Source organism: Salmo salar, chromosome 10 (assembly GCF_965601325.2).
Source record: "Salmo salar chromosome 10, fSalSal1, whole genome shotgun sequence".
Taxonomy (NCBI): Eukaryota; Metazoa; Chordata; class Actinopteri; order Salmoniformes; family Salmonidae; genus Salmo; species Salmo salar.
The window spans coordinates 28,217,042-28,231,233 of NC_138300.1; the positions used below are offsets into that span (position 1 = coordinate 28,217,042).

At 41.5% G+C, this 14,192-nt stretch overlaps 1 protein-coding gene across 2 annotated transcripts in view; it reads right to left on the minus strand.

Moving 5' to 3' along the window:
• The window catches only part of LOC106613904 (oxysterol-binding protein-related protein 9), a 46,700-nt gene extending 32,508 nt beyond the window's left edge, over positions 1 to 14,192 (minus strand). The window contains exons 1-3 of one of the 2 annotated variants that reach the window (XM_014216656.3): positions 14,040 to 14,192; positions 11,660 to 11,710; positions 9,444 to 9,522 (exon numbers count right to left, since the gene is read on the minus strand). In XM_014216656.3, coding sequence (XP_014072131.1) covers positions 9,444 to 9,522; positions 11,660 to 11,710; positions 14,040 to 14,150 — 241 coding nt within the window. In that variant the 5' untranslated portion in view covers positions 14,151 to 14,192. The remainder of the gene's footprint in view (positions 1 to 9,443; positions 9,523 to 11,659; positions 11,711 to 14,039) is intronic. The other variant, XM_014216655.3, reaches the window with a different exon arrangement.

Sequence of the window (14,192 nt, forward strand, 5' to 3'; positions counted from 1 at the left end):
ACAGCAGGAACCGGGATACAGCAGACCAGGCAATGTGGTTCCAATTCTCTAGTGTTCTAGCTCATTAGCCCACTGCAAATGCAGTGATTTGTTTTTTGCTGAAAGAATTCTAACTCTGTAAGGTTGTCGGCCACCATACCCCATTCATGTCAAGGTACAAGGAGTTGTGTATTATTTTATGGGTCTTTGGGAACCAATGTGTTGGACTGTCATGCATAAAAAAACTAATAATCAAAGAAAAGCATTGCAAGTTTGAATTTTGTAAAGTTAGTGTGGGAGGTGGGAAAATGATTGTTATCAATCAATAAATGACAAACCTCCTGGCATTGACAACTTAGATGGAAAGCTACTGAGAATGGTAGCTGATTCCATAGCCACTCCTATCTTTCATACTTTCCTCTAGGCTCAGATTAAAAATCTTTGTCCTCAGACCTGGAGGGAAGCCAAAGTAATTCTGCTACCCAAGAGTGGTAAAGCGGCCTTTACTGGTTCTAACAGCAGACATATAAGCTTGCTGCCAGCTCTTAGCAAACTGTTTTTAAAAAATGGGTGTTCAACCATATACAATGCTATTTCTCTGTAAATAAATTAACCACAGACTTTCAGCACGTTATAGAGAAGGAAACTCAACATGCACTGCACTGACACAAATTACTGATGATTGGTTGAAAGAAATGGATAATAAGAAGATTGTGGGAGCTGTATTGTTAGATTTCAGTGCAGTCTTTGATATTATTGACCATAACCTGTTGTTGAAAAAAACTTGTTATGGCTTTTCAACCTCTGCCATATCGTGGATTCAGAGCCATCTAATAGAACTTTTCTTTAATGTGAGCATCTAATGTCAAACATGTAAAGTGTGGTGTACCGCAGGGCAGCTCTCTAGGCCCTCTACTCTTTCTATTTTTACCAACGACCTGCCACTGGCATTAAACAAAGCATGTGTGTCCATGTACGCTGATGATTCAACCATATACACATCAGCAACCACAGCTAATGAAGTCACTGAAAACCTTAACAAAGAGTTGCAGTCTGTTTTGGAATGGGTGGTCAGTAATAAACTGGTCCTGAACATTTTCAAAACTAAGAGCATTGTATTTGGTACATATCATTCCTTAAGTTCTAGACCGCAGCTGAATCTGGTAATGAATGATGTGGCTGTTGAACAAGTTGAGAAGACTAAATGACTTGGCATTACTTTAGATTGTAAACTATCATGGTCAAAACATATAGATTCAATGGTTGTAAAGATGGGGAGAGGTCTGTCCGTAACAAAGAGATGCTCTGCTTTTTTGACACCACACTCCAAAAGCAAGTTATGCAGGCTCTAGTTTTGACTAATCTTGATTATTGTCCAGTTGTGTGGTCCAGTGCTGCAAGGAAATACCTAGTGAAGCTGCAGCTGGCTCAGAACAGAGAGGCACGTTTTGCTTTTCATTGGAATCAGAAGGCTGATATAAATACTATGCATGCCAGTCTCTCTTGGCTAAGAGTTGAGGAGAGACTGACTGCACCACTTCTTTTTATAAGAAACATTGTGTTGAAAATCCCAAATGGTTTGCAAAGTCAACTTACACACAGCTGACACACACACTTATCCCACCAGACATGCCACCAGGGGTCTTTTCACAGTTCCCAAATGCAGAACAAATTCAAGAAAGCGAATAGAATTATATAGAGCCCTAATTGAATGGAACTTCCATCTCATATTGCTCAAATAAACAGCAAACCTGATTTTAAAATCACAAAGCAACACCTCACGGCACAACGCCTCTCCCCTATTTGACCTAGATAGTTGTGTATGCATTGATATGTAGGCTACATGTGCATTTCCTTTTTTTATTAATGTTTATTTTTTTATTTTTTTTATGTAGTTCTGTCTTTGAGCTGTTCTTGTCAATTGATGTTCTGTATTATGTCATTCTGTATTGTGTTTTGTGTGGATCCAAGGAAGAGAAGCGGCTTCTTTTGCAACAGCTAATGGGGATCCTAATAAAATACCAAAATTGTAGCCCGTCTGACAGATCAACAATAGGATTCTTTGTCCACAGAGTGGAAGAGCGGGCTTTCAAACTCTCACCTATTTCCCCTCTTTGGAATGGGGGATACATGTTATTTTAATACTTTGAGTACTCGATGGAGGGGGGTGGGGAGCACAGCATTAGCGCATTTAGGCCTCACTGTCCTGCTCATACGCAGGGAGTTGGGGAAGCTAATTTTCACCACAAAAATATGAAGCATTCTATTCCTAATGTGATGAGTAAAATGGATATTCATCATTTAGGCTAATAATATTTATTTTCCTTTCTACAGAATCTTTTTTTAATGCAACTTTCAAGTGACAATAAACCAATGATAAAGACAGTGAATATGCACACTCACCAGGGATATGCTCTGCTAGTGCCATTAACTGTTTGCTCAGTTACTGTAAATTGAGAATTTTTATAACTACTAATCTGTCTTTTCATCGTCTTTTCTTTACAGCAATAGCCAATTGCTTTGTGTGTGTGTGTGTATATATATATATATAAAATGTGTATATATATACACATTTTTTAATATTGCGACATACCTGGCTCGGCGTCTCTTTTACTAACTCAACAATCTATTAGGTGACCTATTTACCGAAACCGCTGCCTTCCGACAGGCGAAATAGGCGATTTAAAAACAACCCACAGCTTTTTTTTCTTTTTTAAAACTTTTTTTAAAACTCACTCAACGTCAACAAAACAAAAGGAGATGATCGTGGACTTCAAGAAACAGCAGAGGGTGCACCCCCCCTATCCACATCGACGGGACAGTAGTGTAGAAGGTGGAAAGTTAAGGTCCTCGGCGTACACATCACGGACAAACTGAAATGGTCCACCCACACAAACAATGTGGTGAAGGCGGTGCAACAGCGCCTCGTCCCATGTAGCTCAGTTGGTAGAGCATGGTGTTTGCAACGCCAGGGTTGTGGGTTCGATTCCCACGGGGGACCAGTACAGAGGGGGAAAAAAATGTATGAAATGTATGCATTCACTACTGTAAGTCGCTCTGGATAAGAGCGTCTGCTAAATGACTAAAATGTAAATGTACACTCCTCGGCATCTGCTGTAGAGGGACACAATGGGAATATGACATCCATCTATACATCCAATTACTTGTGGGAAGTTCCCATACTCATAGAACTCTACCTTGTCGTTGGCTTGGGCAGCAGCATCAGGGAACTTCATGTAATTGTCTTTCAATTCACATATAGCATTGCAGTCTTTGTGGACTATTCTGCATACAGTCAGATCACTTGCACCACACAAATATCCTGTTTCACGATGGAAGGCTACAGAAGCCATAAACCTCACGGTGATCAGAACTTATAGGGAAGGAAGGATGGGCCTTGCCCAAAGAGTCAGATGAAAGGCTTGGTTCAAGCAAACAAATGTCAGCTGCATTTTCTTAGTACATACGTCAGCGGTCATGGAAATTGATTTAATCAAAATCATTCAGTGGGTTGCTCCTGTCTATAAGCAAACTTCTGTCTGGCCTTGGTGCTCTTTGATCATCATTGAAATAGACTAGTTAATCCATCTTCCTCCATTGCCCAGAACAACCTGGGGGCACACATCCATTCATCTGAAGTTAAACCTGCCTCTGTCCAGGTTAAATTTAAGCCTTTATTTAGATCTAGCTCTAAATCATCCTTCTGGAACACAGACTTTTAAAATCTAGACTAGGGCAAGTCAGACTATTTTAAACCATGTCTGAGAAATGCAATCTCATTTAGTCCAGTTTAAAAGTGCAATTTAGTCTAGGATTAGGTTTAATCTCTCCGCAAAACCGCCCTTGAATGGTTCAAGGAAATATGCCTATTTTGTTTGTTGATTTCCAAGGGCATCTGAATAACATAATTATACATGAACAATAATTTCACATAGCATAGCTTATTCTTTTAACATTGAATATGCTGTATATAAATGGTTATTATAGCTGATTAAACTTAATTTCTCACCAGAATGAGGCTGTGATTTGAGGTTCAGCTCTGTCTGGGCCTTCACTAGGGCTCTACATAGGCTTAGAACCCGAACTCGGTGCGTGTGCTCTCGCTGTTCACACCGTTGGTGACGGTAAAATGGAGATTGTGGCCAAAGCAATTTTGCCAAGGCCAGTTCAGTTGCCACAATGTTGGCCCCGGTGTCTGTGGTGATACAGGACCGTTTATTTTAGTCAAGGGCCCAGTCAAGCCCGAATGCAGGACTTCAGCCAGGTTGTCGGCTGTGTGGGATTCCGCCATGTAGGTTGTTTCCAAACAGTGGGATTTAAGTGTCCAGTCATATTTACACTTCACCAGTGCAAATATATATATATTTTTTAATAAATAATAAAAATGTTAAGACATCCTTTAGCTGTCTGAACCTCCACCTTGTTGAACAAGGTAGGGACCGCTATTTGAGAGAAATACTGTACTTTCTCCCCGTTAACTGTCAAATTTACAGAGCATTTCTATGAAGGTGGGGTTCTTCACCATTCTGAAGGGCACCATTCCTACAGTGGGGGAAAAAAGTATTTGATCCCCTGCTGATTTTGTACGTTTGCCCACTTACAAAGAAATGATCAGTCTATAATTTTAATGGTAGGTTTATTTGAACAGTGAGAGACAGAATAACAACAACAAAAAAATCCAGAAAAACCCATGTCAAAAATGTTATAAAATGATTTGCATTTTAATGAGGGAAATAAGTATTTGACCCCTCTGCAAAACATGACTTAGTACTTGGTGGCAAAACCCTTGTTGGCAATCACAGAGGTCAGACATTTCTTGTAGTTGGCCACCAGGTTTGCACACATCTCAGGAGGGATTTTGTCTCACTCCTCTTTGCAGATCTTCTCCAAGTCATTTAGGTTTCGAGGCTGACGTTTGGCAACTTGAACCTTCAGCTCCCTCCACAGATTTTCTATGGGATTAAGGTCTGGAGACTGGCTAGGCCACTCCAGGACCTTAAATGTGCTTCTTCTTGAGCCACTCCTTTGTTGCCTTGGCCGTGTGTTTTGGGTCATTGTCATGCTGGAATACCCATCCACGACCCATTTTCAATGCCCTGGCTGAGGGAAGGATGTTCTCACCCAAGATTTGACGTTACATGGCCCCGTCCATCGTCCCTTTGATGCGGTGAAGTTGTCCTGTCCCCTGAGCAGAAAAACACCCCCAAAGCATAATGTTTCCACCTCCATGTTTGACGGTGGAGATGGTGTTCTTGAGGTCATAGGCAGCATTCCTCCTCCTCCAAACACGGCGAGTTGAGTTGATGCCAAAGAGCTCAATTTTGGTCTCATCTGACCACAACACTTTCACCCAGTTGTCCTCTGAATCATTCAGATGTTCATTGGCAAACTTCAGACGGGCATGTATATGTGCTTTCTTGAGCAGGGGGACCTTGCGGGCGCTGCAGGATTTCAGTCCTTCACGGCGTAGTGTGTTACCAATTGTTTTCTTGGTGACTATGGTGCCAGCTGCCTTGAGATCATTGACAAGATCCTCCCGTGTAGTTCTGGGCTGATTCCTCACCGTTCTCATGATCATTGCAACTCCACGAGGTGAGATCTTGCATGGAGCCCCAGACCGAGGGATATTGACAGTTCTTTTGTGTTTCTTCCATTTGCGAATAATCGCACCAAATGTTGTCACCTTCTCACCAAGCTGCTTGGCGATGGTCTTGTAGCCCATTCCAGCCTTGTGTAGGTCTACAATCTTGTCCTTGACATCCTTGGAGAGCTCTTTGGTCTTGGCCATGGTGGAGAGTTTGGAATCTGATTGATTGATTGCTTCTATGGACAGGTGTCTTTTTTACAGGTAACAAGCTGCGGTTAGGAGCACTCCCTTTAAGAGTGTGCTCCTAATCTCAGCTCGTTACCTGTATAAAAGACACCTGGGAGCCAGAAATCTTGCTGATTGAGAGGGGGTCAAATACTTATTTCCCTCATTAAAATGCAAATCAATTTATAACATTTTTGACATGCGTTTTTCTGGATATTTTTTTTATTATTCTGTCTCTCACTGTTCAAATAAACCTACCATTAAAATTATAGACTGATCCTTTCTTTATCAGTGGGCAAACATACCAAATCAGCAGGGGATCAAATACTTTTTCCCCCACTGTACATAAGAAGTTAGACTGTCTGCCAGTTCTTGCCATTTATCGGTGTCCCGTTTGTGGTTCTGGAATTCTTCATAGGTACGTTTTTTGCAAACAGACTGGTCCAAGTCATCTGGTTCTCCATCGTCGTTAGCTGTTACATTTGTTTTGCTACGAGAGCCATCTTTATCACCTCACTCCTCCGATTTACAGTAACAATGAAAAAAGGCATACCCATCCACCCCCACCCAATGGATCTACAGTATAGGTATTATAGTTAGCCCCAGTCCCCACATTTTACCCCACCCCCTCCCATCTTCAATGAACTGAATTGACCTTTAAAGAATCTCTCCTATCCATGCATATAGCGGATTTGCTGATTGCAGCGCATCAAAAGATAGTCGAAAAGAGGAGGCGATGTATATAGTTTAATAGATGGACTAAGTTAGCAAAACAATACCATATAATCAAATAGTTACCTATGGGCTATGGGTAGGTATATCTATATTAAAATAAAGTTGCTAAAACATACGCTTTTTTAACTAGCATTTTTTATTAAATGGTTTTGACTTATTTTATTTTCATGATGGTCTTGACCCAAAACCGTCCATGTCACAGTTATCCAATTACCGTCATAGCCCTATCAAAGACTCGTTTTTGACCGCTGGATGGATATGCTTTGGGTGGTAGTTGATAAACAAGAATCTGTTGAGCGTGAAAATCCCAGCAGCGTTGCAGTTCTTGACACACTCAAACCGGTGCACCTGGCACCTACTACCATACCCTGTTCAAAGGCACTTAAATCTATTGTCTTGCCCATTCCCCCTCTGAATGGCACACATACACAATCCATGTCTCAATTATCTCAAGGCTTAAAAATCCTTCTTTAACCCGTCTCCTCCCCTTCATCTACACTGATTGAAGTGGATTTAACAAGTGACATCAATAAGGGATCATAGATTTCACCTGGATTCACCTGGTCAGTCTGTCATGGAAAGAGCATGGGTTCCTAATGTTTTGTACACTCAGTGCATATTTTACAATAATAATATGATTGAATACAACAGAATTAAATAGAAAGGATATTTTTTCCAAATAGGTATTTGCTGATTGTTGCTAGTAGGCTACGCATGGAGATGTGGTTATTCTAGGAAAACGTTATATTTTGAAAAATGTGTGTGTTGTTTGGAAAAACTTGAATATTTAAAAACCTTAGAATACGCTCTTTCAGATAGGTTATTGCAATCAAAATGTCTGGCCTGCATGGACCTCTGTAGGATTATTTGGAAAAGGAAGCAAGCACCAACAAGCTTCAAAAAGATGCCCTCAAAGATTCCTTCTGGTGGTTCGAACGAGCATTAACTGCAATAACGACTAACAGTAAATACTATGATGTCATGCACTGTAACACGCCGTAACATACCGCAGCATCCCGCGCCACGGTATTACGCAACTACTAAATGAGGACCCACTGTATACTCCAAAGACTGGGTGTCGTACATTACTAGAACCCCTAGACACCCTCTCTACAACAGGCGACCTGCTCATCGTGGGCTTGGCCAATGCATTCAGCAGTTTCCCAGGCTAAGCAGCTTTGTCTGTATGGGGCCATGTAGAGCTCTTTAGCACACAAGGTCTGCTTTGGAAGTGGGAGGGAAGTGGGGAGGGGGAGTTGACGGCCTCTCATGCAGCTCTGATGCTCCGCCAGGAAAAGAGCCAGATGAATTATGGATGCTCCTCTAAATAGAAATACAAATTCTCACTCTCTCCGCAGCCTTCATCTGTGGCCACCCCATACCTCACCCATGCTCTGCTCTAGTCCTCCTCCGACGACGACACAGCCCCCCTGCTTGCCTGCCGCAGCACCACCACACCAGAATAAATGTGTGTAACATCAGCTGGATCCTTTACAAGGATGTATACAACAGTAATGCATCTCCAGCAGGCAACATCTGGGAGAGTAGCCCATACATCTTTTGTAACCTTTTCAAGAGCAAATTGGTATGTCCCTTGTTGTGATGTAGGTGATTAAAAACAATTCCTTTTGACTTGGGTGGTAGATGGGTTGTGAAATGGCTGTGACCTTCTCATCTTTTCCACGTAATCTTATAATTACTTTCCAACTTGGAGGAATCATCTGGAGGAGCATCCTTTTTCACCAGTGCATCTTTTAAAGGGTGAACTCCGATAAAATTGACTGGATACGCATAACAGAGCAAGTAGACCAAATGACAAAATTAAAACATGGTTATGACCATAGAATTCTAACTCAACCAACTTGATATGAAATGAATCTCAAATTGAATCAGACCGATAATATCATAGAATTCGCCTACCTCAACAATCATAATAAACACTGGTGACCTCACAAAACACCTCTTAGAAACAATCTTTCATAATATTGTTTCTTTAAACTTAGCCTAAAATATATATTTTTAAAGACACATTTAACATACGATACTTCTTCCATGGTAAACAACCACTATACATTTTTTTTTTTTTTAAACATTAAAATCAAACCAAGCAGTAAGCTACTAAAACAAACAACACAAATGCCTAGGAAAAGGTTACAACCACTGCTTCACCGAGTGATGCCCTTCGACCTGACAAGAGGCCAGCATGCAGACATCATGCATCTCCTTACCCTTCCTATTGTAGAGCCACAGCATACAGTTTCGGAACATAGCAATAGGAGAGGGCATGGAGGTGGACGAAATGGGCCCACCGTGGACAGAATGCTGGTGGAGGTTGTGGTGGCTGTGTGGGGGGAGCGATGGAGGTGACAGGGTGAAGGAGGTTAGAGACCTGGAGGAGAGTGGTCCGCTGGGTGGATGGTCGGTGCAGCTGCTGGCCGGAGGAAGGGGGTGGGGTAAGAGGGGTCTGGGAAGGGGACCAGAACCGGCTCTCTGGTGTGTTCAGGGTGTGGATCGGCAGTGCAGCTCAGCAGTATTTCTTTATTCCCATAGGCGGTAGAAAATGCAAGCAATCTTCTTTTTTTTCTAAATACAGCCTCCTTCGCTTCTTTCCATCACAGAGGAATCTTGCTGTGAATAAATCTTGCTTTAGCCTCTAGACGACTAGCCATTCAAATGCCTAGAGCTCGACGTGCGTGTCTGCCTGTGTTAGCGCACCGACAAAATAATCCTCTAAAAACTAAGAAGAAAAAGGCTTGAAAGAGCGAGAGCGCGCAAGAGAGAACAAGCTACAAATAGAGCCCACATGTGAGCAGCCGGCAGAATGCAGCATTGATGGATTCACTACAAACGACAGGAAAGCGAGCAAAGTGGGAGGTGAGGGAGAGGAGGAGGAGAACGAAAAGAACAAGAGACTAACCTTGAAAATGGAAAGTCTTCTGGTCCACAGTGATGGTGAATGTGCTGTCGTCTTCATCATCGATTCCTATTACAGCTCCCTGGAAAAGCAAAAAGGAAGAGGAGGCAGTGAGAGAGGAGACGTCACCATCCCTCTCTCTTGTTCACTCTATCACACACCTACCAAGGAGGAGGAAAAGAGGAGGGGGTGTCTGGGTGGAGTGAGAGAGAGAGGCAAGAAAGGGTAGAGAAGAGACATTAGGGACCAGCAGCAAGGAAGGAAGGGAGGAAAGAAAAACATTGCAGAGCTATGGCTGTAGCATGGCACCTTGCAACAGTATATCTCAAACCTGCCTGCCAGTCAAAACCAACCTGAGAAAAATAAAAAGATAAGCATTTGCCATTTAAATAAAACATGTTTGATAAGTCACAAATCAGCATTAAAGTAACTGTCCAGTGTTTCCAGATTTCTATTAAATAGGACCTATAATTAATTACAATATGAGTGAAATAGTTTTCCTTACAAAAATGTGTAAGTAGTACTTATGTTAAAAAGCAGCTTTCTGTGTTGGAATGGTATAGGTGTATACCGGTCATTGAAAATATTCATGCAAGTAGACAGCTGATTGGCCAGCTCATCCTCCTCAGAAGGATGACATCATCCTCTATGAGGCAATAGCAGGCTTTTTTTGAAACGGTCAGTTTGAGGTGGGGCTTTTGAAGGGTTCTTTCTCCAAATTATGCTTTGGCCACAAATACATGTAGAGGATGAGTCAACAACATTATTTGGGTGTGTGTTAACAGAATATTAACTTTTAAATTTAGATTTTCTCTGGAAAGTTACTTTAAGACTTCCCATGTACTGCTGATGAGGTGTAGGCGTCCATTATCACATTTGAACCACTATGTGATGACTCATTAAAAGACAATTCCCTGGCTGTTGGCTTCACACAGAGGCAGACAAAATGAGGAACGCGAGTTCAACTAACCATGAGTGGAATTAAGACTATAAATAATGTAGACTGAGATATGTGTGTTTATACACGTGGTGTGCATTTAGCCTACGTATGTGTCTGAGGAGAAAATTTCACAAGCCATAAGTAAAATCCACAGTACTGTCTTAGTCTAAAGCTAAGGAGGGGAATCGTAAATACTAACTACTGGAAGTAGTCAAATGTATAGCATGGTAGTATGATAGTACTGAAGGTAACATACTCGTATCCCTTTAAAACCAGCACACAAAACTGAAGAAACACATGAGAAATGTCTCTGTAATCGAATTATCTATCATCTGACTGAAAAAGAAGCTTATAAATGTAGTTGCTGACATGAAACCTGCAACAATCGAAGAGAACCTAGCCAATGTTATTTTCTCAAAGCTACTCTGTATGTAGATATTTGTATGTGTGGTGTGTGATGTCTTTGAAGGTCTTGTTAGCATTGTCTCTAGGCAAAAAGAAACCGGTTCTGACATTGTGTTTTGCATCAGATCCCTCACAAATTCCTGCCATAACTACAGGTCAAAAAAAGTAAACAAAGATAACTACAGTGTGATACTTGATAAACAATATATGCTAAACAAGTTTGCCCCCGTGACATTTTAATCGAACTATTTGTCAAGCGTTAAAAGTAAAACCTCTGATTTGCCTCAAAGTCAAACAGATCTGAGAACCATATCCTACTAAATTAGGTATGATTAATTCCTTGAGGACAGAAGGGGGAAAAAAGGGCAAGACACAATGGGCCGGTTAGGATCCTTTAGGAAACACAACATTAAAATCCTATTTTGTAACTGTCGAGTCCAATTAGAAGTAATACATCAAATACTGCCATCTAGTGGCAATATTTTTACACAAACATATAGCAAGTGATTATATTTAATAGCCTTGTATTGCAGGGGTCTTCAACCTTTTCTTGCTCAGGGAGCCCTTCCAAGGCATCCCGGCGATGCAGGCGCCAATGTCAGATACTCCAGTGAGTGTAATTGGAGTTGAGAAATAAAGTTGACATCACTAGAAATAAGATATTCTCCTCTTTTCTACTGTAGGTATGTAAAACAAAATGCATTTATTATAAATATATATTTGTGGATACCCTGCAGTACTGGATGTGGACCCCCGGTGTATTGTATAGACAAAGAAGAGAAAATAATTAGGCTAGTTAGGAAAAATAGCTACTCAATTAGCTGGTGCAAACTCTCCCTCCAAGCAGACGATGAACAACAGGCCAGTTCCTTACCCTGAGCCGCACACAACCTCTTCTAGAGCCACGCATCATCTTGTCCTTGGACTGAAAATGAAGAGAAGAAAACAAATTAGGTTTCAAGAATACACTTTTTTTTTCTTCATTTAAATCATTTCCACATACACATTTCCACCCAAAGTTTAAGTTAATTCATTATCAAGTTCACCAGTGGAAAGTTCATGGAACTTCATACATATAGCAAGCCAAGATTCTCTAATAACAATAGCTGCAAACCTGAATTGTAAGTGCCCTGGGCTTGCATCTCATCTGCAAGTATCAAATGCATAGCTTATATATATATATATATATATATGACATAGTCTGGTCACAAATCTGTTTGTGCTCTTGCCAACTTCATTGGTCATTGTCAAGCCAAATGTTTGGCGTGACAAGAAGTTAACATGATAGCACTCAGGCTATAGATGACATACACTGTAACCGAAAGTGCCCCTATTACTTTCATTCACTGAAGGGTCACATTGTTCAGCATCAGCAGATAGTTTTGATTTGGGATCGAGATATTGAGTTCAGCCTATCTGCTTTGTGAAACCTTCCCATCTTCATGAATGACAGTAGAATGGGCATATTTATGGTTACTTGTGAGATAGAACCATTTTGATGTGACACAGTGGAGCATATTTTCATCAAGTTCCTTCTGTTCATGGTCATATACACTCAGCGGCCAGTTTATTAGGCACACTCATCTTGTACTGGTTTGGAACACCCTTTGCCTCCAGAACAGCCTGAATTCTTCAGGGCATGGAAACGTTGCTCAATTGGTATCTTGGGACCCTGACTTGTGCCAGGAAAACATTTCCCACACCATTACACCACTGCCACCAGCCTGCACTTTTGACACCAGGCAGTATGGGGCCATGGACTCATGCTGCTGATGCCAAATCCTGACTCTACCATGACGCAAGAGGAACTGGGATTCATCGGACCAGGTGATGTTTTTCCATTGCTCAATTGTCTAGTGTTGGTAATCGCGAGCCCACCTAAGCCGCTTCATCTTGTTTTTAGCTGATAGGAGTGGAACCTGGTGTGGTCATCTGCTGCAATAGCCCATCCGTGACAAGGACTGACGAGTTGTTTGTCGCACCATTCTCTGTAAATTGTAAGAGACTTGTGCGTGAAAAAGGCCAGGAGGCCAGGCATTTTCAGAGATACTGGATCCAGAGTGCCTTGCACAGACGATAATACCACGCTCAAAGTCGCTTAGGTCACTTGTTTTGCCCATTCTAAAGTTCAATCTAACAGTAGCTGAATACCTTGATGCCTATATAACAAGCCACGTGACTCACTGTCTGTAGGAGCAAACCATTTTCGTGAATGGGGTGGTATACCTAATAAACTGGACACTGAGTATATGCCCAATGATTCTTGACTTAGCTATAATGCCTTATCAGGTCAGTTACTAGTAGCTTGTGCAACTGTACATTTTGTTGTCATTTGAATGTTTGTAAACAAACTATGTAGCTTGTTTGCCTTTCTTTGGCTTTAAAATATCATAGATATTTAACTCATACAATGCCCTGTCAATCGTTACATATCTCCAGCCTCATCCCTCAGTTTACCCACCAAAGTGGCAGGCTGTTTATATGGTAGAATCAAGTGGCTTAGGTTGTCAACTGAGTGTGGGGGGCTGTCGAAATGTCGGTAGCAACTTATGTAGTTTTATGACGGGTGCAATTAACGATACACCTGCCTTCGACTTTTGCGACAAAGCTTATTAGCTAAAAATCCACAAGAGGGATGGCATGGTAAGGCAATGTCTGCTAACTCTGACTCTTGTGACAGTAGACCATAACGGTGAATTCTACAATCCTATTATTACGCAGGCAATCAAGTTAAGCAAGCAACCAGGGGAAAAAAAGAATAATATTCTTTAAAGTGTTCACTTTCACATGATTAGTTAGCTAACCTTGCCTCCACCCTTTATTGACATGCTTATAATTACTCCTACTACGTTGCTTTTAATGCCTCGAATAATCAACAGTGTTTAAGTCTTACTGACAGCAAAACATGGACATGAAAATGAGAAATACAATGATGACAAATGCTGCAGGCTAGCAACAAGGAAAAGAACACAGCACATCGTAGTTATTGTTAACGAATTCCAGGAAGTAGAGAAAATACTGGCATTTAATTTGTTAGTTGGTCCTCCAGCATGCATATGATTGGTCAACAATGGATCTGTCGCGGAAAGTCGCCGCCCTTTTTTGCCAGCTGAGATTCCCAAACCCAACTCCTGGCACACAGGCCTCTGTCCCCACTCCAGTACTCGGTTTTGACAAGCAATGCATTGGTAACTTATACTACCGGACACCGTGGTTATCGGCTTATTCATTATCAAGAACAAGAAAATACGCACCGTGTAGTATGACAGTAAACCCGCATTGTAATCCAAAACAAACCAGCGATACTGCCAACCTTTCATGACGTTAGTCCATTTGCTAAGCGGTCCCTCCATGACCGACGCCATCTTTACACTTGGCCAAGATTCTGGGGGAGGAGTCTGTATGGA